The sequence below is a fragment of the Octodon degus genome, unplaced genomic scaffold (genome assembly GCF_000260255.1).
Source record: "Octodon degus isolate 3935 unplaced genomic scaffold, OctDeg1.0 scaffold00005, whole genome shotgun sequence".
NCBI lineage: Eukaryota > Metazoa > Chordata > Mammalia > Rodentia > Octodontidae > Octodon > Octodon degus.
Window position 1 is genome coordinate 15,533,468 of NW_004524581.1, and position 24,378 is coordinate 15,557,845.

The window sequence follows — 24,378 nt, forward strand, 5'->3', positions numbered from 1 at the left end:
TCTCTCTCTCTCTCTCTCTCTCTCTCTCTCTCTCTCTCTCTCTCTCTCTCTCTCCTTCTTTCTTCTGGGAATCAAATTGTGGATGTCACACTTGCTGGACCCATGGAGCTGCATCCCTGGCCCTTGACATCTCTTAGAAATCGGGTGGAGAGATAAAATAGGGAGCTGAACAGCAAAATAATAGTTTCCTTTGGAAAACAAGCATTGTACACAAGAATTTATCTCCCTAGACATTTGAAACTTATATAGATCATGATAAAACTTTAGATGTTGTTTCTACAGAAGTTATTGCATGGTTCTTTCAAACTGTTTCCATCATCTTGTGATATTTGTGTACAAAATGGCAATGTGGTCTCATCCCTGGGACAGATGCCAAAAACTGCTTGATGCATGATTATTAGTATCTATATCTACTATACAATTCCTGATTTATGCTCAAAATACTAAACTAAGCCTTATTTTTTCCTGTTGATATGTCAGTGGAAGAGTTAAGGGTTGGGGTATCATCCATCCAATGGTGTTTTGTGGTGTCTGGTGGTTTAGTTATTAGTATATTTTGACTTCTTTTTTCCATGTCGTGCTGTGACCGCAAGAGCCCTCTCCTACCACCCTTCTTGCTGTTTCCTTTAGATGCCTGGTGCTATTTCCAATCTTCTGTGAGAAACTCCATTTTATTAAAAAAAATAACTGTAGGATAAAGCTCTCTGGGACCAGCAAAGAGCCTTAAAAGTATAAAATCCTTGCAAGACCTTGTGGGATGGAATTTTTGGGATGTGCAGGCTTTTATTTGTAAGGGTTAACTTAAGTTTGGCCTACTAAGTTCAGTATAGCCCAACAATGGCCAGGAAATGGCTGGAGGAACTTCAGGTTGTCTATTATTGAAGGGAAATTCGATCTTTTGGCCTTTGCAGTATACTTTATAACTACTCCCTTGAATAGGTAGTCTTCAGGGGAGTCAGGGTCTCTCAGTCTTAGTCAGCAGTGCCGTGAGGGTACCAGACATTCTATCAGTACTAGGGATGGGAACAAGATTCGGGATCCAGTGGGCAGAGAGTTCCTTTACCTAGGTATGGGGATTCTTTGAGGGATGGACCTACAATGCAAAACAGGCCATAGATTCCCAGAATTTGCTTGGCGCTTTCAGGAAAATGAAGCATCACTGAAGATACTAAGGTCCATCTGGAGTTCCTGGGAGGTTACTACATGGAGAAACTAGCAAAAAAAAAAAAAAAAAAAAAAAAGCTATGAGGTAGAAAGTACTCATGAGCACCTGGGTCCAACCAGGCCTGAAACTATGTGCCCTTGGACTTTTTGTATCTCTACCTCCCTATTTGTTTCCCTAATGTACTTTGAATTAGATTTTATTACACATAATCAAAAAGCTAATCTTTTTCCCTGAATTGTTCAACAAGGGAAATTCTACAACCTAGCCTGAAAATGTGGAAGTGTTCTTTATAGTGTCCTATTAGTCAGCCCTTCCTGTGTGTACTTTCGTTCTGCTTTCTAATAGCTCTTCTGTAATGTGCCGAATGGACCACATCATCCAAATGCCCCTAAAAATCCCCAAATGCCAAATCGAAAGCCTAGCCGACCTTCTGTTTATAGACACTTTCATGCATGTTCATGCTGAATTCCAGTGGTCACTTCAACCTTCACATTAAATATTTCCAAGTCACTCTTGGTGTCTTGGGTGGAAAAGCTAATGGACAGTAGGGGGCCAGCCTATAAGGAGTTCCCTGGCCCTTTCTCTCAGCCCTGCTTACTTTTCCTCCTAAGTCCCCTTCCTTAGACCAAGACAACTACCTACATTTACTGAGTGACTGGACAGGATTGCAGGAGAGCTGACCACATCAACAAAGGTCTCTCTCTATGAAGTTTGTTTTATGTTTGGTTCCCACCTCCCTGGCCTGAAGGAGAGGCTGTAATGAGTACCCTTTCCTACACTGCCCCTTCTCCATCCAACCTCTTCCCACAGCTGTATCTGAATTTGCAAGTGACTGCTCCAATTAAGACATGGTAAGAAAAAATTGTATAATTTCTATGTCAGTTGGCCTGGCCATACATACATTGGGAGTTAGGAAAATAAGTGTGTGGCTTCTCTACCCATTCCAAGACCCGCAGTCAAACAAATCAATTCCGCCTTCAGAGCAGCCTCCATCACCTTGTGATTATGTTTGTGTAAAGTCTTGGGGTCTTTGATCAAAGAATGGCATTTCAGGCCAGGCCCTAATCCTCACTGCCTTAAGATGTTTAAATGGGTTAAAAAAAAAGTTGATAACAGCTGGGATTTAAATTTGCCTTTGCCTAGCTTTTGTTTTGAAAGGGCTTCTATTATCCGTGGCTTCCCCTTTTGAGGCAAAGATGGATCGTTGGGTAAACCAAAAAGGGAAAGAGGATATGGGAGGAAATGGGCGGGGACTCCGAATTAATCTTCTAAGGAAGAATGTTTGATCAGCGGGGAGGACGGGAGCCTCTGATGCTGACAGCAGGCACCTTTCTGACGCGGGCATGATTGGCACCTTTGAAGCTGCTTCGGGAGCCGGTGTCCAGTGGGTCGGAGCTTCCTCTGTCTGTGGGTGGTGGTGTTAATAATGTGGCAACTGGAAGGATTAATTGCGGACAAGCAGCGGGATTATGAGGAGGGCTCCTCGGCTCTAAAGGAACAGTTCGAGGCAAGCCTCTGATCTGTCAGCCTTAGAGGAAATTAGTGGGAGCAGGCTTATGGAAAAAAAAAAAAAAAGGCATTTAGGATATTAAAGCGAAATGTGAAGAGGATATTGAAATAGGGCGAAAGGGCAAGGAGCGCTGATCTCGTGAGGCAGTGTCCCTGTCTTCCTACTGGGAACTTGTAAGGTTTGTCTAGATTTCAGATACCTTCTTTCTGTGGTCCAGCAGAGAAATGAGTTTGCTCGTCAGAGAAGGGGTAGGCTGGAGCCCAAGTTCCCGGGCGAAGCTTGTTCCCTTGACCCTGCTTGGCGGATTCCTGGTGTCCCGAAACTAAGGCTCCTGCTATGTTAAAACAAGTCAGAGCGTTACTGACACCCTATCTGCATTAGCTATCTATTGTGTATTTTACTTCTTACCCTTCTGGTTCAAGTTGGGATGTTGCCAATAAATCCTGTGTCACCATTAAAGAGGCCATTCATCACGCTTCGTAATGTGATTAATCAAGATACACCACAGTACCCTTAAAATGAGATCATTTTGATAAATCATGTATGACATGAAAAGACTTTATTCCTTTTAAGTGCAATTTAGACTGTAATTTTTTTCCTCATTTATGATTCATGGGAGAAACATGGATAAAATTCCCTTGCGCAGTTGCACCTTATCTGCAGCAATAACTCACAACTGCTTTTAGATGAAAATTCAGGGTCTTATTCACCAAAGCTGAATGCCGGCTCATTATTTTCTGGCATTCAGTAGTCCAAAAATAATGTCCACACATTAAGCGGCATTCTCCAGAAGTTGGAATTGGCTGGCCACCAGGCACATCAATTACACTCCATCATCCTTAATAAGGAAGAAATCTCAGATGTCCTCTCGGAGTCTTTTGGAATCAGAAATGCTCAGCCTTTGCCTCCCCAATTTGGAGTGATTTGGAAACAAAAAGTGGTGGTAACGTGAAAGTATGAGGATTTCAGCTCCTTGGACAGGGCTCTTCTCCTGTTGCATTAAGCTCTAGAGAGGTATTTTCCCCCTTTCCATATGGTTCATGCTTTCTTTTGAATTCCTTTTTTTCTCATTTCCCAACTGAAATTCCCATTTCTTCAAGTCTGAGTTTTGCTTCTAGGCCACTGTGTGTTTCTGATGCGGCCCCTCCCCCAGCTGTCACAGTAATTTGGGAACTGATATTCATAACCTCCAATAGAAGAGTAATTTGACAATGTGCCTTCTGGTGAGATCCATCAGGTTTAAGATCTCATTTTTGGGGAGTAAAAGGCAGACACTGATGCTATTCATTAAACTAAAAAATGGCTTGTTTTCCACTAATGTTGAAATAAACTTTGGATGAAGGTTGAGGCCTGCTGGCACGCTCTTACAAAGAGAGCAAAAGGAAAACATGGATATTTTTAAATCGGACATGTAAAGTCAACAGTTTCAGGTCTTTCTTGGGATGGGGAATCAGGAAGCTTGGGTAAAATACATGTTAACCATTAGGAGTTCATTTGCCTCATTTGGACATTGAGGACATTTGAAGAAGGATTCTGTGTCTCAGAATTCTGTGTCTAAAACATAAGTGTAAGAATTATAGACATGGATACCTATGAAAAAGAACCTGATCAACATGTTTCCTTCACTGATGTTCCTTGGGATTCATTTTGGAGAGTAGATCAAAACCTACCTTTTAACCCTGCATGTGTGCAACCTAAGAACACACATTTCTTATTCATGCCCATGTAACCAAACGAATGCAAGAAAATCCAAGTTCATTGGGGTTATCATATCTACACTGATGGATTCTGCATCTTAATCTGATAGCAACTGACATCAAAGATTCCTTGCACATTCTTCACATTGAAAGGCAATTTCCCATGCTTTTAGTTTCTCTAATATAAGCGTGAATTAAGACTAGAAAGCCGTTAAGGCTGCCCTTGCTTTCTCTAGGTTTCTTGTTCACATTTATGATTTTCTGTTTTCACTACAAAAAGATCTGTGAATGTGAAAGGTATGAATGTATCTCATTAAAGAAAGCTCCCTAGCTGTAGCAACATTCAGCAAACCTCCAAAAAATGTAAGTTTGGAACATAAATATTTTAAGGCCACATAAAATTGGCAATGAGTATTTTTTCTTGCTTAATACCATGTTCATTTCATTCAAATTTACTAACACTATTACATTTTCCAAAATGGCTTTTAATACAATACACCATTATTTCATCCGAGGTTGGGCAGGTCGCCTCATTAAGCCTGCAATGAACAGGCCTCTTGTGAACCCCACAAATATTCTTGCATTTATCCCTAATTAAAATAGTCTTCCTCAATCGTTTCCAGCTTATCAATACAAATAATAAGCTGGGCAAGCAGGCACAGTAGGAAAGGGTACAGAGCGAGGTGACCTGGCCCCAAACTTCCAGCAGAGCCAGTTGTGGTATGTATGTAGTAGTGTTCTGCCACCTGTTGGCCCTGCTTACACATAACAGGGTATTGATGTCCCTCACAGCGGTGCAGCCAGGCTCTCTGACCCCTGTCCCAGTTCATCACCCCTGAGAGAAAAGAAGAGGCCTTTGAGAATTCCAGGCCTCCTGCTTTCCCCCATCATTCACTGCCTTGGCCACATGCTTCTGCTATTGCTAAAAATTTATGGCCAAGCGCATTAAGGGCAGAGCAAGTCTTTCCCTTCTTCTGGATTCTTTCAGAGTTTCCTGTCATAAGGAAATCCAAGAAGATGTGTCCTCAGTGGATTGCATGTGACAGTGTCTGCTTATATCTCAGGGATCTGAGGCATGACGGATAAACTGTCAGGTTCGAAGGATGATGTTTTCCCCATATTTCCATTATGATCCGGGCTGTCATCTCCTAGTAAATTTCTTGCATTGGTATCAATTTATTTTTACAAGCAGAGGGTCTGATGTATTTGGGAAAGGCACTGACAGCAGATCTGGCCCGGCTTGACAGAGCTGGCTTCACCTCATTTTGGAAAACTACCTTGGTTCCAAGGAGAGACTTGACCTGCAGCCCTAGAGAATAAAAACTCTGTAAGAGGAAAAGAGACACATGAGGCAAGTGCCTTCTTTTAAGCCAAAATAAATCAAGCCTCTAGGACTACCATGACATAATGTTATTTCTAAGATAGTCCAGCATACCCAGATGAGAAATGCCATATGTAGCTTTTAACAGAAGATTGCTAGACCATCCCAGCAATGTTGAGAATCTGTGGATGAGTCATGACGATCCAGGTTAGGGACAAGCACTCCTCTTTCTCCTACAGGGATCTCAGTAGTGCTTCTGAACACAATGAGTGAAGAGTCGAGAGTACTTAGTCTCAAAGTATATGCAGGTCTCTCTTGTAGTTACTATGAAGAAAGGGAAAAACTATAAACACATAGTGTACATTAGTGTAACTATAAACTAGTGATAGAAATTTAAAGTCTAGTTGAAGAGATACAAAGAGGGAAGTAGAAAAAGAAAATCATAGCTAATATTTAATGAGCAATGGCTAAGATCATTGTCTAGGTAATCTTTTTTTATTTTTTAAAAGAAATAAAAATTATTTAAAAAACCCATTAGAAACAATACAAAATTTCACTAAACAAAATGATATGATTTCAACAAGGGTTGTTATATTGCGTATTGTTGTCTTCAAATTAGTTGTTTAGATTACCAGATAGAAGCATGCAAAATTGGTCAAAAAATTAAAAAGAAGAAGAATAAAAGCATTAACTGCTCCTTTCAATAGACCAGTACAAATCAGCAGTACAGTTATCCAAGCTATTCTGTGTATATACATATATATTTTTTCTTCCCTCCCTCCCTCTATCCCTCCCCTACTTCCTCTCTTCCTTCCTTTCACCCCTCCTCCCTCTCTCCTTCCTTCCCTCCCTCTCTCTCTCCTCCTCCTCTTTTCCTCATTCCAGTTGTTCCTTCCCTGAAACAGTTTCCCTTTCACAATATCTGCAGTACCTTTATGATTTTATTTACTCTTTCAGGTTCTTGCACCAGGGAGACTGACTTTTATTGTTTAGATGGTCAGGATAGCTTCTTAGCTAAGACAGTGGGCCCTGGACTCAGCTTTCCTGCATTCGTTTTCCCTAAAGAGGTCCCTGTAAATTTCTCAATTTCATGGGTCCTCTGTTTCCTCATCTACAAAACCAAATACAGAGTTTTTCATGCTAGAGTTGCAAAGATTTTATAAACTAATTCTTGGACATCATTCACCAACGTCCTAGCCACAAAGTGTGGCCTGTATCTAGCTCTTTTCTCCCACTCACCATCATGGCTATCATTGCCATCATTGTATCTCAGTTAAGGGAAGTGCGGCTTCAATAACTTAAGTAGAAAGCTTGAGGTCATACGGCCAGATGGCCTATGGCTCTAAATCTTGGTGAGTCAGGGATCAAAGGAAAGAGAGGAGGCAGGAAAAGATGCTGTACACGTTATTGATAAATCAAGAAGAGAATCCTTAAGGCTCTGTGTTTTTCTCACTCTGTTTTCTACGTTTAAACCATAAAATAGACCCTTGTCTCTAGCCAAATATCCTTTTGGATGTTATTTAATAAGATATAGTGGTTTACTGATAAATGTTCAACATCCAGGTGGCTGACAAACAGTATACATATGTACTATATGTACATAAATTTAGTATAACTTGTATGTGTAGGACACCACTGATAAAAATTTGTTGTATAGTACTATTATTACAAATTCTATACAACCACTTGGTTTGGTCAGATACCTTCAGTGATTTTGGCAAAACTCTCATATCTTGTATCATATCTATGATTGCAGTTGACAAGTGTATTTCCAACAGGAATGCAGGCTGATATTTTTTTCCTTTAATAATTATGTCAGATCTTTACTTATTTATTAATACCATGAGCTAGTTCTTATGAATTGGGTAATAGTTTTTGAATAATAGAAGACTATTTAATCATTTTTGTGCTATTAACAGCTAACAGCTATAGACATAATATCCTATTAAGTTTAATCTGAATCATTAATATTTTCTCCAGCATTTTCTTAAGTTTAAGAAATCTACAAGGCAGTGAATCAAAACCTACTTTGTAGTATTTGTTAATTCTTTCTGCAAATACTTTTATTATGCCCCAGGTCAATCTACCAATGCGACATCACTGAAGAATTAGGAAGACATAGCACACCATTATACAGTATTTCTTCCATGTAGCTGTGATAGAATCAAATAACTTCAACAGTATTAGTGAGACTATAATTCTGAATTCTATAACACTATTAATAATAGTATAACGCTGCATGCCTATAATACCAGCACTCAGAAGCTGAGGCAGAGAATCATGACCTTGAAGCGTGGCTACCTAATGAGTTCAAAGCCAACCCCAGCCTTGAGCCATAGTGAGACTTTAGGTATAATTTTGCAATTAGAAATCTATGAGTTGTTTTTCAATTGTCATACTCTTTAAAATAAATTAAAACAAAAAAGACCAGGAAAAAATTAAGATTTCTTGAAAGCAAGCATGAATATTCAATTATTTACCCAATCTTGCATAATTATATCTGTCAATCTGAGCAACAGATTTGATGATAAAAATAGATAATATGACAATTGTTAATTAACTATCCTTGTTTTGAAAATGTGTAGCATACATATTGTATGTTACCCAGTTTATGTCTTTTTATGTTTTATTATTTTAATGAGGAAAAAATAGCAATAAAACAGCTTCAAAACAGGTTAGTAGTATATACAAAATAGTTAGGATAGATATACAGCTTCTTTCTCTTAGTTCAGTCAGAAGAAAGGTTTATACTAACATTGTTTAGACAAGATATCATGTCTGCATCTTGTCCTCTGTCTTTTTATCTATTTGTTATTGCTTCTGTTTTTATTCTTCAAAATAAAGTAAAATAAAATTTTAAAAAAGAAAGTTATGAGTTTTTAAATATATTTACTTTTTTTGTCTCTTTGAGACAGAGTTTCACTATGCATTTCAGGCTGGCATTGAGCCTACTTTTTACCGTGGGCTGGTCTTTTTTTGGGGGGTGGGGAGGCTGGGCTTAAATTTGTAATGATCCTCCTGCCTCAGCCTCCTGAGTGCTTGGATTATACTTGTGCACTACCATACCTGAATTATCTTTTATTTATTTTCAAAAATTCTTTATATATTCTGGATAGAAGTCCTTTATCTGGAGGACCATTGGCTAAATTTTTTCCCAATTCATGAGTTTTCTTTTTGTTCTGTTGGTGATTTCTTTTGATGTGCAGAAACTTTTCAGAAAGAAGAGATCCCAGTTGTCGATTCTTTGAAGTATTTTCCATGCAGTTTGTTTTTTTGTTCATACTCCTATGTCTTCAAGATTTCTACCTACTTTCTCCTCCAGTAGATTTAGTGTTTCTATTTTAATACTTAAATCGTTGACCAATTTTGACTGTAATTTATTGTGTAGTGAAAGACATGGATCTAGTTTTAGTCTTTGGCATGCAGAAAGCCAATTTTCTAGCACCATTTGTTAAAGAGGCTATCTTTCTTCCAGTGAATGTGTTTGGCCCCTTTGTCAAAGATAAGGTGGCTGAGTGTTTGTAGTTTTGTCTGCATCTTCTAATCTGTTCCATTGATCTTCAGGTCTGTGTTGTTGCCAGTACCATGCTGATTTTATCACAGTAGCCTTGTAGTATAATTTCAAGTCAGGGATTGTAATGCCCCTTGCCTTTCTTTTGTTGGCCATGATTGCTTTTGGTATTCTGAGTCTGTTGTGGTTCCAGATGAATTTTAGAAATCTTGTCTGTAGATCTGTGAGGTACACTAATGGTATTTTAATCAGGATTGCATTAAATCTGTATAACAACTTTGGGAGTATGGCCATTTTCACAGTGTTGGTTTTTCTTACCCATGAGCAAGGAATATCTTCCATTTTCTGAAATCCTCCTCAATCTCTCTTTTCAGAGTACTGTAATTTTCACTGTATAGATCTTTTACTTTCTTTGTTAAATTGATTCCTATTTCATTTTTTGGATATTATTGTGAAAGGTGTGGTTTCCCTGATTTCTCTCTTGGTGGGTTTGTTTCTGCATAGAAATGCTATTGACTTTTCAGTGTTGACTTTGTATCCCACTATACTACTGAATTTGGTTATCAAATCCTTCAATTGTAAATATGTGTAATTTAACTTCATTTTAATGAGTGTCTCTGTTTAACAACTGATAGACAAAATTTTGAAAACTTAACCATTAATTCCTGTGAGCTGATAGACATCGATTCCAGTACACCACTAATTACATTACCCAAAAGGAAACAGAGCTCTGAATTACTTATGCCCATATTGAATAGATAATTATCTTATTTATTAATAAAAAAGCCTACATTTTTATTTATAGACCAAGCCAGAAAACATGTTTCATATTAACGGAAATTGAATCCTATCTCACTACAAATACATTATCTGCCTTCATTTCCATACTAAATAAAATCTAGGCACTTTGGTCCGGTGGTGGAGATTTTTAGGCTATGAAATCAAACTGTATTCTTTAGAATTTCAAATTTTCCATAAACCAACTGGGTGTTGCTGGATAATTCATATAACTTCTCTTTATATTTCAGTTGCCTTAGCTGTAAAATGGTGATAATAATGTTAGCTGCATCATAAAGTTGTTTTGAGGATTAAAGGGACCTATGTATGTAGAATGCCTGCATATTTATGCTCCAACAATGGGATGTGAGACACCTTCGCATTCCTGAAGGTGCAAGAGATTCCACTCTGATTATGTTCTGTGTTTGAACATAGGAGAGGAGCTAAGACCTCAGGAGGAATTAAATGGCAGCAATACTGACTTGTGCTCCATCGTACTCCTGGGTAGAGATAAGTGTTTCTAAACAGGTTGTTCTGCCATAGCAAAGTTGCCTCTGTGTACAATTAATAAATTCCTTCTTACTGTTAATCTTTTCTCAATCTTTGAGCATTGCTTGCTGGGTACTTCAAGGCATTCACTGTCCATGTTGGATTCAGCCTGTAAAATCTTAATATCTGTAGCCCTGCATAAAGGAGCAGACAAATGCCCATAGACAGCAAGGTACAGCAGAATGGTGGGAAACAGAAGGGTGTTACAACATTCCAGGGGAGCAATGCAGAGAGGGTGGGTACTGGGGCAGTGTTGAGGGCTTTAGGGGTCGGGCTGACCTGGCTTCTAGCCACCCTCTGCATATCAGACCCGCATAGCCTTGGCTTTGGTATTTATCTTCTCTATAGCTCAGGTTTCTTTTCATTTTTCAAATGAGAATAATAGTAGGACATATGATGTACATTGGAAAGTCATTAGCACTTAGTATAGATTGAGGAACTACTGGCTCCTGTCTCACAGTTGAGCCCTTTTCTTTCCTATTAATTTCTTTCCTGCATGACTCCTGGTGTTCCTCCTTTCTCCTCTCCCACCTCTCCTCAACCTCTGATTCAACAGATGCTTCAGGGAATGTGGGTTGTTCCCTATTAGCACTGGTATGTAAGTAGGGGTTTAAAGCTCTAAATATTTCAAATTGTAAGAAGCAGTACTATATTAAAGTTTACAACATCATACCATCTCGAATCGCACTGCTAACGAACATCTTTTGATCCTTATTAATATAATCTATTAATTGTAATTTTTATATAGTCAAATCACAGCATGTGGTTTTAATCTTTACTATATTCATTTCATATTGTGTTACAAACACTTCTGCCTATTTCACTTGCTCTGATACTTAAAAATTTTATTTGGTTACCATAAGAAAACTTGCAATTTCCATAATGTACAATAGTTACATTTTCATTTTTATTCCATCATGTAAGTATCAGTTAAACATACTTTGAAAGTCACTTCTCTGGATGATTTGTAAGGATTTTTTTAAATCTTATAGAATATGATTTGATTGCTTAATTAGTAGCCCAGAAAATACCCTAGACAAGTTCTTCCTTCCTTTTTTCTAATTTCCTGGTTCTTTTTACCTCTTTCTCCCTCCATCCCTTACATAAATATTTGTGAACTACTACATTGAGCCACATGCCAGATTTGGCACTGGTAGAATTAGGCTCACTGTAGGTCAGACAAAAACAAGTGGAAAGTCTTCCAAGGATTCTCTTATCCCAATCTGCATCTTCTGTGAATGACTTCTGACTCAAATTTCACCATCACCTTCACTCAGCTGGAATGTGTCGCTATCCACTATCACCTCTGCCCCACTGGGATCATTCGTTACAGATTTACTTTCATCCCTACCTTACTTTTTACTTATTCCTCTCCAAGGTTCTTAGCATCTGTTTCTGGAATAGCTAGACCTGTGTAACAGTCCCAACTCAACCCACCTGACAATGACACTTCCTGTCTTGCCCCACAGTGGAAGTCATGGCACCTTTGTGTGGAGCAGGTCTGCAAGTATCAGGCTTCACCCTGGTTCCTACCTTCTCTAACGTTATCCTTCAGGCCAGACAAGTTTTTCTACTTGGATTCTGGCAATGGGGCTAACATTCTTTGAGTTGAATCATAATAATGAGTATATAGTTTATCATTTAGCTTTAAATGACTTAAAAGGATATATTTTGGTCATTGCTCAATAATCATGTATGGACTTCTTGTATTTTTGCAGTAAGTTAGATGTGAGGCTTAGTAGTACAGTTGAGTTTACTGCAAGTGATACAGTTAATTCCCCAAACTCTCCAATAATGTGAATGAGAAACAAATGATGACATAATCATTGATACCACTGTTGAGATGTCAAAATAGAAGGCGGGGCCAACATTCTATGTTGATTCAGAATAGGAGAGTAATGACATGGTTTGATGATCCTTTGTAATTAATATTAACCATGATCTGATTATTAGTTTTTGATGCATCAGAAATGCAACCAGGTCCTCATTTTTTCTGTGTTGATAGTCTCAGTACTGGGCCTGGCACGTCCTAGGTGGTTACTAAATACTTGATAACTAAATGAGTGATGTGTTTTCTTCTGAGAGAAAAAATAAATGTTTTTAGAGGAGTCAGCTTGATGCCACGGTTTCAGGGAATGAATTGTGATGAAAAGTGAAGATTGCTTTTACTTGAAAGAGGCTGACAAATTTCCCAGGCCCGGATCACTTTATGCGGTGTGTGATTTAAGGGTGAGTGAGCATGCCAAAGTGCCCCACTTGAGCTGAGTGATGGGGAATGAGTTGTGGAGCTGTGGTCTTAGATGGTATTTTGTGAAAAATAGTGGGAGATTTATGGCTATTAAACAACTTTGTAGCTGCCCCCTTCTTGTTTTGAAGCCTGCCAAGTCTCTCTTCCTCTGGCCTGTATCATGTTTCTTTGGTGCAACTGTAGGTTCACAAATATCCCCTGGACTGCAGTTTTCATGGCTGGCACCCACAGGGAAGAGCCCTGGATTCTGGACATTTATCTGAAGAAACTGGTTTTCTGTGATTGCTGAGTGAAGTTCTCACCCTGCAAGTATCTCATCGAATGCACTGTGTTTTCACTGACTCTTTTCCAACAGGGTTGCCAAAGTTCTCTCTTCCTCCCTGCATTATGGAAATTGCAGAGTGCTGTATATTAGGGACTATTACTGTGATTGATGGAAGTTTAAAAAAATTATTAGCAATTCTCCAATTGTGAATGGGAGAAGAATCAAGGAGCCTTCAGTCTGCTTTGGCAAATCCTCAGCACAAGGTCTTACAAGGATGGAACGAATACTTCAGGTCTTGGCACTCGGCAGACACATATTTATCCATTATCGGCTTTTTCCGTGCCATGGGTCACACTCAGTAGCTTTAGAAGCAACAGAAATATTTTCATCCCCCAAATCCAACCAAAGATGGCATTAATCCATGTTATGCAAGTACTAGAAAACCATTAGAGGAAATTTCTCTTATTATGGACTCGTACAAACATAGGACTGCAGGGATCAGAGATATAAGAAGAGACACTGCTTTTTCAAATTTTCATGGTTAATTTCAAGAAATTGCCAAAATGTAGAACAGTTAGAAAAATTATGAACCCATATAACCGCCATCCAAAATGTGTACTTCTTAGTATTTTGACACTTTGCATCAAGCTTGTCCCTGAAGTGAAAGAAATCATATGATCATTTATAAAATTGACAATCCCTCACGTTCCATTAGCCCCAGTCCTATCACCCTGCCCCTGGCAAAGACATTTTTAAAAATAAATTTAGGGCATTTCTCTGACAATTTTAACCTGTATCCATACATATATGAAATCAAAGAACTATGTTTTTACACAAATAGTATCACACTACATTTATCATTTGGCAACTCGTGTTTTCGCTCTATATAAATTTTTAGACCTATTCAAATTGAGATGTATAAATCAGGTTTATTGCTCTTAAATGCTAAATATTATTCCGTCATATGAATAGATGGCATTTTATTTATCCATTTTCCTCATTGACAGACACTTAAGTTATTTCCCGTTTTTTTTTTCTGTTATAAATAATGCTGCAATAAACATTGTTTTATGTCTCAACTTGCAGACCTGTATGAAATTTTCCATAGTATATATATTTTCAATGAAATTGCTGCACCAATTTTCAATTTTATTAGGTGCTGTTAAATTACTCTCCAAAGTAGTTGAACCCATGCATGTTCCCACCGGCAAGAGATGAGAAGCTAACGCATTCATTTCCCTGAATCCCCCTGGCACTAACTATTATGAGGCTTAACAGTTTGCCAGTACGCCGGGTGGAGATATTATGCTGCATTTTAATTTCTGTTGCCTTCAGTACTATCAAATTTGACCAACTTTTCTTATGTTTCCTGCCTTACAGTTTTCTCTTTGAAATTTCTGATGTTTCCTTTATTTATTTATTATATTTTCTTTTGACTTTGGGACATCCTTCATGTATCCCAGATACTAGAAGTATTTTATTGTAGATGTGGCCAGTGTCTGCTAGCAGGAGATAAAAATAAAATGTAAAAGTACAAATCCTTGCCGGGGGCAATTAGGAAAATTGGCGAAGATGTAAAGATTGGAAAAAATCTTTACAGTCCTGAAGATTCAGATTTGCCCAAATTTCCTTTTTCCCATTTTAGGCATGTTTTCCTAATCTAGGTTAAAAAATTATGCAGATTTTTCTACTGATGCTTCTATTATCTTAAATACAAAATACTGTGGGTATAAAGCTTCAATTTCAAGGTGATTTCTTTATTCTTTAGCAGACAGTGTGCAAATTTAAGATACCTTGTCCACCTCTTTCACATCATAATTGTGCTTCTCTGATTCATGCTCCTAGGTGTAATATTAGAAATGAGACCAAATAAGCTTCCTTTTGATAAGAGCCAAGCCAAGAAATCTGCATTTGTAGTTGTTTTCCTAAGCATTGAGCCATCCAAATCCCACCAAAAGGCATAGTTTGCAAAATTGCCCCTTTCCTAGTTGTTTTCTGTGACTTGAGTTTATAAATGAACAGTGAATAGAAAAGTAATTAAATTCCTGGAGTTGGAATGATGGCTTCAAGACAACTCAAGCCACACCATTCTGTTTTGTCTACACTTGGAAACAAACCTAGTTCTTTTGCTCTTGGTTACAGAACTCTAATGTTTTACACAATCAGGGGTATTGGGGAAAAAGTAGTGTTTCTTCCAGTAATTTTAGGAAAACCTGTCATTAAACTGTCAGTAGACTAAAGAGACATTAAAAGCACTAAGGAACACCACAGTATAGCATAACTAGATTTTAGGTTCAGTTTTATAGGATGCGGTAGAGCAAAACTATATGGAGAAGTCATGGTAGAGCTGTGAAATGACTGTCCCTGTTCATCACCCCATTTGTGTCCTGCTTCAAGGACTGAGAAAGTGTCATATGTATTGTGTTTCCCTTGTCACACAGAGATTATTGAAGAGCTCCAATGCCAAGCAGGGGGACAGTGTTGACTACAGTATTTGAATTTTCATCCAATTTCTGGAAGTTCCCTAAATATCTAATGATACATATAACAAGTCTTATCTACTTTTAAGAACATTTTTCGTGGTGACTGAGATTTTATCCTTCTGGGGCCCACACCCTTGGATCAGACTTTAAATATCATATATTTGCCTTTGAGCTGGAGTGAAGAAATGCTTCCTAAAAATCTGTTTCTACCTCGGGACAGAGTTTCTGGTTTTATTCCACTCAGAATTCTTTCTATAAGTCTCTACTGAAAGCTGCTTAACCAAACATCTCAAATGTCAAAAATGAAGTTTAAAGGATTTTTCTAGCTAGTAGGTCTAATCTCCTACTTAGTTTTGATTCCCATAATGTAGGTAATCTCTTTGGAGAAAAGGCTTGCTTCTAGCAGGGCAAATATATCCCATAGAACACATTTCCTATTCCGGAAAGAAAAACGTAGAATTAATGAAATTTACTTTTTCATAGAGCCTAGAAAGGTTGTAAGCTTAGGATTTTGATCCTAGCAGATGTTCTTTTTGGATATTAAAAAAAAAGTTGCATTTGATTTAGAAATCTCAGTTAAGTATTGTTGTGGTGATACTTCTTGCTTTAAGCACCCGTGCTGTGAATGTGATTTTCTGGTTATTGGTACTAGGTTACTGGTTATTCATACTAGGTTACCACCCACCCTATGCTGCAGTACTTTTCCCCCTGCTTTAGCCCACAAGAACATATTGCTGAAGAGAGAGAGAATTAACATACTGAGCTATAATACACACAGTTCTATAGTTGAAGAGATGTCTGTGTACAGCAAATGAGTGTCATCCTTTTCTCTTAAAATCTTGGGATAATGATGTTTTGTTGACAACCACTATACAACCTGCACATCCACAATCTAAATATCCTAAATCCTATGTGTTCCAAAATCCAAAACTAAGCACCAACACGATTCTACTACAGGATACTTCCATACCTAACCTCCTGTGGTGTATTAGGTCAACATGAAAGCACACTAAAATATATAAAAAAATCCCTTCAGGCTCATGAAAAAGGTGTACAAGAAACATGAATACATTTAATATTCAGGCTTGAATGCTATCCCAATACATCGCATTGTGTACATACAGATAGGCCACAGTGCAAAAATTAAGAAAGCCAAAGCACTGTGGTTCTCAGCCTTTGTAAAAATCCAAGTTTCAGATGGGTTTCTCAGCATTCCTGTTAACTTAGCCAGAAGTTCAGTTGCACAACTGGTGACAATTTATGTCCTTCCCTTTGGCGATTTCATGCTGCAGAGTCTTGCAGCTCTGACTCGCCTCTGACTCCATGCCACTGCGCCCCTGTAAGCCCTGCTTTTCTTCACCCACCCCAGGGCAGTGCTTAGCCTCTCCATTAGTTTCCATAGAAATCTGCTCACAGACAGCGCTTGCTTTGTGGGGATTGCTGGGAGAAAGCCTGTGATAGAAACACTACCGTCTACACCATTTTCTACCTTTCCTCCCTTTTTCCTCCTCCACCTCCTGTCAGTTCATCGCGAAAGCAGACCACCTCCATGTCCCAGAGCCGTGCCTGTGTGCTGAGGCCCCTCAGAGCCCTGTGTCCTCCCCTGTGTTTACCAGAAGTCTATTCCCATGAAGCTAGCTCAGGCTTCTGAAGAAGAGTATCTGTGGATAATATTTTCTCTAGACTCAGATCCCAAGGAGACATTCTTGGTAAACAAGGGTGTTTAGCATTTGGTGTTGCTTCTGCTAACATTTGCTTTTATCACGCAGCCTTCCATTGTGGACGCAGATGCCTCTCAGGAGCACCGGTACACACCTCTGCCTTCTGCTTCCAGAGAACTCACCAGCCACCGAGGTGAGGATTCATCTTTTTGTCATTCTCAGTGATTGTGGAAGGGACACTTGGCCATGCAGGCAGAGCTGTGGCTTCTTCATGCTTGTCGGCACTTCACAAAGAACAGAGTATTTTTAATCCTTGATGAGAAAATCACACCTGTCAAACATACTGATTTTCACCTATATTAGCCAATATGTAGTGGCAATTTAATGGGAAGCCTGCAAATCCCCTGTATCCTATAATTTTTGATTTTTTTCTTTAAAAAAGTGATAGTACTTAAAAATTACTAAGGAGATCATTCCCTCCAGGAATAATAATGGACAGACATCAGGAAACTCACTAATGATTGGAAATATAATAGCTGAAATCTGTATTTTTCATAATGAATGAATTCTGTGTCATAGCTCAAAGGAATTTCAATTTGTTTGCAACATTAGAAAAAGTACATGTGTAGTTTTTGTTGAATTCTCTGATTGTCAACACATTAATTTTGTTTACCCAGTTCTCCCAAACCCTGAATTACTGCTGCTATTTCTCCAATCTTCAGTTTCAAAAGCAGACCGAATACTGACAAGGAATGTCCTTTGAAAATTCCTAGCTTCTTGGTTGGGCAAGGTGTACATAATTGCCTGAGTTGGAATTGTCAAGGGTAAGAGCAGATCATGTGGTATAATTTGTTTTTCCTGTTTTATTCTGGTTATGTTGGAAACTTTGCAACTCTTCCAAGGTTAAGCAAGAACAGCTTTAGATTGAGGGCATCCAAGACTTTAAGTATTATTTTCTTCTGAAGAAAATTCCCTCTGTCCACAAGGTCCACATGGGGACACTGTGTGAGGACTTCCATGGCATTGTCATCCCAGCTACATTGCATGGGTGGATAAGAGTAATGACTGAAGAGACACCTAGAAAATGGTGGCAGTGGGCTTCAGTGTTGACTTACAGGCTGTGTGGAGTGGGGCATAAAAATGAGAGAGTAAGGCAAGATTCTAGGTGTCTGTCCTTGGACTTGTGATGTCCACTTGATAGCTGGACAACAAGGGACCATTTCTACATTTGAACATTCTTCAGTGTAATTAGAATTCACTTTTGGTTTCCTTCGCCAAGTGTCGGTTTCATGAAAATTGTTTTTTCTCAGGGTTGAATGGAAGAAGCAACTGCAAGGCTGGTGTGTTTAGAGGGTACATGAGTAGGTCTCCATCACTGAATGTCCTCTTCAGGTTCTTGTGTGTGTCCCTTCGTAGAATGTCCCATTGCTTTGTGGGAATTCCCCCAGGAACAACACATTCATTCTTAAATTAGCTTCATATCCTTGTGAATTTATTTACTGACTTCTTATATATGGTTAAGATAACTTTACTTTATAGGCTATTGAACATCTTGCTCAGGAATGGAAGTCTCAGACATCTTGAGTCTACTTATAGAAGTTTATCTAGCCATGAAGTTGAGATTTTACAATGGGAAGATGCGATCAAATGAATGAAAATCAATAGGAATGGGATACACATCACCTACCATTTTAATAATAACATTTGCAATTTGAACTCATTGAAGGGGCGAAATAAAACACTATATGTTTTAAAGTTTGTGGTTTTTTTGGTGGTACCAGGGATCAAACTCAGGACCTTGCACTTGCCAGGCAAACACTTATTCCACTGAGCTATCTCCCTGGCTTAAAGGTATTTTGAATTATAGTTATAATATGAAAAAAATGTCAAAGATGAAGTGCAACTTGATGCTATAGAATGACATCAGAGCCTAGCATAAATGTTAAGAGCATGATAATGTCGGTTAAAGGGAGATATGACAGACAGCAATTTTACTGAAATATATCTCAACAACTGGTTCACTCATTGATTGTCTTGTCAGCACTAAGGATTTGCGTGTTGAGAAAATAAATGTGAACCACACAACAATATTTCCTAGACCTATGATGGTGAGTAGACAAAGAAAGAACCGAAGAAGTTCATGAGATCTTGATTATGGGTAGACTCATCTATGAAGGGTCAAGATGAGACTAAAACAGTCCATCTCATTGTGAACTGCACACCAACAAAGCCATTTTGTTGGTGACTAGAATGAGAACACTTAACTCTATGTTGCTTTTCTTACGTAAGGAAATTAGTCCTAATTTATGATTATATGAATCACTAAACTCCATGGATACCATTTGTCAATATCTTCGTGGAAACAGCTTGCAAACATTTCTGCAGAAAGGGACAGAAGGTCTTTCATGGTCTGACTGCTAATGACATCAATTCTCCCATGTATAGTCCTCCATGAAAGCTGAAACCTGATATAGAAAGTCCTAACTGGGACTTCTCTTTGAAATTTTTTTTTAAAAAATGTATTTAGTACAGGATATACAGGGTCTCACTACACAGATCAGACTCCTAGTGATCCTTCTGTTTTCAGCCTCCCAAGCTCTGGGATTACAGTTGCGCTCCATCAGGCACAGTCTCAGTTACTGTCTCAGTGCACCCCAGAGGCAGGGTTGGCACGGCACGCTGGGGATCGAACCCCAGTTCCTGTGCCTGCCGAAGCCTGTGCTTTAGTTCACTGAGCAATCTGGCCAGCTCTTGAAAATAATATTTGATTCTCCTACCTCCAAATCTCTTTTCCTTCCACACCAACAACTACAAAAAAATAGTGGGCAGCAGTTCATGTGCAAATTGCTATTTTTCTATCCAATCACATTTTGCTTGTCCTTTCTTGTAACTTCCAATGTCAAGTCTGATAGGCCCAAGATTCATGTCCTGAGGATAATAAATTGAAATGCAAAGGAAGACTGGCCTTAGGATATTGATCAGGAAACAAAAGGCTCAATTTTTCCATTTCTACGCTCAGGTGTTCCTTATATCCTGGGCATACTCACATGAAAAATTTCCTACTTCCTTGAGGAAATGTATCCTGATGTGAGCTGTCTTAGTTTTTGCTGTTTGGGAAGGCACTTATACTAGTTTTGACTTCCTCAGTGCAATTGTTCATATTCTGCTTTGTGTGATAGAGATCCAGTTTATATATTTTAAAGTCTTCAAAGAGAAAGAGAGAGCTGATACTAAGTCTAGCCCCTCTCTCCCATCATTCCTCCTGCTCATGTTATGGGTTATCAGTTTAAATATCACAGCTCCAAGGTGGACACCTCTGAGCCACCTTACACATTGTATTAGGTCAGTTGTCCACGTTGCTGGACCGTCTTCTGAGACATGGCAGAAGTTTTGAAGCAGAATGGGGAAGATCGTATTTATTTGTTCCTGGTCATATTCACAGCATCTGGCAGGACCTCCTACTGAATAGAAGCTCAATATACATTTGCTATATTTAGATAATATAGCAAAGCCCCACAAAGCCCGTATGTTGGAGGTACAGTTTCCAGTTCATGGGACTCTTGTAAGACGGTGGACACTTAAAAGGTAGGGCCTAGTAGAAGGGCTTAAGGCTGTTGGCATCATGCCCTTGAAACAGATATGAGGATGCAGCCTGTCTTCTTCCTTTCCTGCCATGATGTGCTGCCTTATTCTAGTCCAAAGGCTGACCTTCAGTGGGCTGAAATCTCCGAAAGTGTGAGTCGAAACGAACACCTTCTCTTTCTAAATTGGCTTGCTTAGGTATTTGTTATAACAACAGAAACCCAAACATCTTGATATTTATTCAGAAAAAATGAAGAAGTTGTAAAAACCCATGCAAGAGTTAGTGGCAGGCGATTTGGTTGCGTATGGGACAGGATCCCCAGCTTTCTTTAAGGGTGAGCACAGTAAATGGAAGGGCTAGCCTCTGCTTCTCCATTTCAACTCTGTTGCCTCTAAAACCTCAAATCATCAATGATGAATCCCTGTCTATGGATTCACTGCCAAAGCATTTAGCCACAGAGTATAACATCCAGGTTGATAATTACTTCAGTGTTGTGCTTTTTAAACTTTGGTGTTTTGATGGTAGGGAAGGGAATAAGATGAATTAGAGCAACTGGTGGGATTATTTTCCTAGAAAAGATACTCTCAAAGAGAGGGCTGGATTCTTAGAAAAGATGGATTGGAGCATAGCTGTGGATTTAGGAAGGTCCACCTGAAAGCTCTCTGGGTGATAGCTTAGGCCTTAGTGTTTCTTCGGAGTATGAGGGATATGGGCCTGTGTTAGTGACTTTTGCCATTGTTTTTCAAAGGCAACTATGTCCTCAGTGAGTATCATGTGTTGAAGAACATTGCCATATTTGTTGGAAAAGTACCTTGTAATATATACAAGGTGTTACGTGGATAGAAGGCCCCTTACTGTGCCAGATCTTTCCACTATCTGGCAATTAGTACAAGCAGAATTCACATTTATATAGACCATTGCATCTTTGGGGGAAACCATTTCTACCTAGAGCAAAGGCCACATTACATGTGTCTTTTTTTTTTCTTTAAAAAAATATTTATTTATTTATTTATTTATTTATTTATTTATTTGGTATAGGGTCTCACCATGCAGCTTGGATTTGTAGTGATCCTCCTATCTCAGCTTCCTCAGCACTGGGACTACAGGTTTTAGCCACCATATCTGGTTTCAGGGCTGACACTGCATGCCCAGGGTTCTGGGGCTCGCACAGCATGCAGTACCAGGGATCAAACCTGGGTCCTTGTGCTTGCCAGGCAGGCACTTAGACCACCAAGCTATCTCTCCCTAAACCTACAAATGTTTTCAAATTTTTTTTTGTAAAATAATGGGGAAGGCAAATATGACTGTTCTCACTGAACAGAGGAATACACCAAGCCTTGCTGGGGGTGATCAGGGCAGCTCAATGAAAATAACGGGGAAAAACCTCAGACTTCTATGTCCTTGATTCCTGTGTGACTACTCTTAACAGTCGTCCTGCAAACAGGACATATGAATACAGGCAGGTACAATGGTGACATTGTGCTGCAGGGAAGAGGAAAATAAACACCGTGAGAGGCACTTCCTGGAATTGTTCAGCATCGGGGGTGACAGTCCAGTGCTTAGGCTATGACTGGTAGGAAGTGCAGTCTCCTCACCAGCGCAGAGGGCAGTGATACTCCAGAGCTGGCCCGAAAGCAGATACTGTGGAAGCATCCTGCTGTTCTCAGTCTGATGCCCCAGACAGGCATGTGACTCCCAAGTGGTTCCACTACAGCTCTGCGTGCATCGCCCTTGCCTACCTTCGACCCAAATTTCCAAATCATATTCCAGGGCCCCTATTGGAGGACTCTAAAATAGACTGATACCCTGCGGGGAACTCTGCGAAATGTAGTTTCCCAGAGAACACCATAGAGAAGGACGGTGGAGAGGTGGTAACAGAACCTGTACCTCTACACAGTCCTACCTCACACCGGCTGTCACACTGAGGATCCCATTCCACTATTTCCTACATATACATTTTAAAAATTAATTGCAGGCCCAGTGAGTATCCCTGAATTGTTGGGGTTTCCCCCTGATTCTTACATAGGCTTAAAGATGTGCCACACTTAGCTTTCCATATTAAACACTGGACTTTAAGTATACAAAAGAAAGAACACAGGAGGAAGAGGAAGAGGAACTCTGCTGTGCATATTTTTCTAGCTTACTTAGAGCTGACAGTCATCCTGCTTTGACTGTTGCTGGCGACCTTGCCATTATGTTGTGGACACAGTTTGGGGGCATTTATCTTCTTCTACAACCAGAGGCTTGCTTTATTTGTGTTTGAAATTGATTGCTGGAGCTATCACAGTAATTTACAAGGCAACTTATCATAATTAGTTATCATTTGCAGTTTCCTTAATGTGATCTGCATTTTATGTTTAGCAATTGATTTTCCTGTATATCTCCGCCAAACAGGTCAATGAATGCCATCCAAAAAACAAACAAACAAACAAACAAATAAATGAATAAATAAAGATAGGAAGAAAAACTGTGGGTGTTTTTATTTTTATTTTAAAAAGACATTTTTAGCCTGAGATATCATAAAATATATTTTCACTGAAGCTGTAAATGCAGAGTGCTTGGCTTCAACTGATTAAGTCAGCCCAAGTGAAATGATTCAGAGAAACATTAAATAGATATTGTGGGGGCCGGGGAGATGGCTCAGTGGAATAAGCGCTTCCCTGGCAAGTGCAAGGGTCTGAGTTCAATCCCCAGTTCTGCCAAAAAAAAAAAAAAAAAAAAGAGAAAAGAAAGTAATAGTAAATGGATATTGTGAAAAAGCACAGAGAAAGAGTGTTGGGTGGGTGGGGTAGTGTTGGCCAGGAAAGGCCCAGTCCAACAGGCTGAGTCCAGGACTTTCAGGAGGCCTCAGGGGAAGGCTGCTTGATGCCTAATCCCTTCATTACAGTTTGTTTAGAATTTAGAGGATAATAAGAGGTAATCTGTCTCTCCCAGAAAATGTTTTTATTTTTTATTATTTTATTCTTTTAAAAAATTAAAATCTCTATTTATTTGGTGTAGGGTCTCGCTATGCAGCTCGGACTCATAGTGATCCTCCTGTCTCAGCCTCCTCAGCACTGGGATTACAGGTATGCGCCACCACACCCACTTTCGGTGGCCAGCTGGGCACAAGGCCGGCATGGAATGTGGTCCCAGGGATTAAACCTGTGTCCTTGCATTTGCCAGGCAGGAACTTAGACCTCTGAGCTATCTCCCTGGCCCATGTTTTTATTTTTTAAATACATCTCCCATCCTTTCATGTCACCACACAGAGAGTGTGAAAGCTAAGTAGATTTGATCATTATAAACAAAATCTACACAAATAACAAAGAATCTGGGAAACTGAAGCATTTATTTGGTTTTGATGGCTCAGCACCTTTTAACTACTGCTTGTTGGATCAGACTAATCATATGAAAAAGATAAGGAAAGCCAAAATTTTGGCGCTAGCCTTCCAAGATCAATTAAGACTCAGGACATATGAGAACTTGTACTGTAATGACATGTAACTCCATAGTGTCCCAAATTTTCTGATCAAGGAGATTATGTGGCCAAAGAGGAAAGTGATCGATGATGTAGAGTGTGCCTAAGGAGAGTCACATGGAGAGAAAACATTCTCTCAGGCTTTCAC

At 39.2% G+C, this 24,378-nt stretch overlaps 1 protein-coding gene across 8 annotated transcripts in view; it reads left to right on the plus strand.

Moving 5' to 3' along the window:
- Positions 1 to 24,378, plus strand: part of Lrmda (leucine rich melanocyte differentiation associated) — a 1,112,503-nt gene that overhangs the window by 864,617 nt on the left and 223,508 nt on the right. For all 8 annotated transcript variants that reach the window (XM_023718924.1, XM_004624390.2, XM_023718932.1 and 5 more), the window contains one exon: positions 17,296 to 17,380. In XM_023718924.1, coding sequence (XP_023574692.1) covers positions 17,296 to 17,380 — 85 coding nt within the window. The remainder of the gene's footprint in view (positions 1 to 17,295; positions 17,381 to 24,378) is intronic.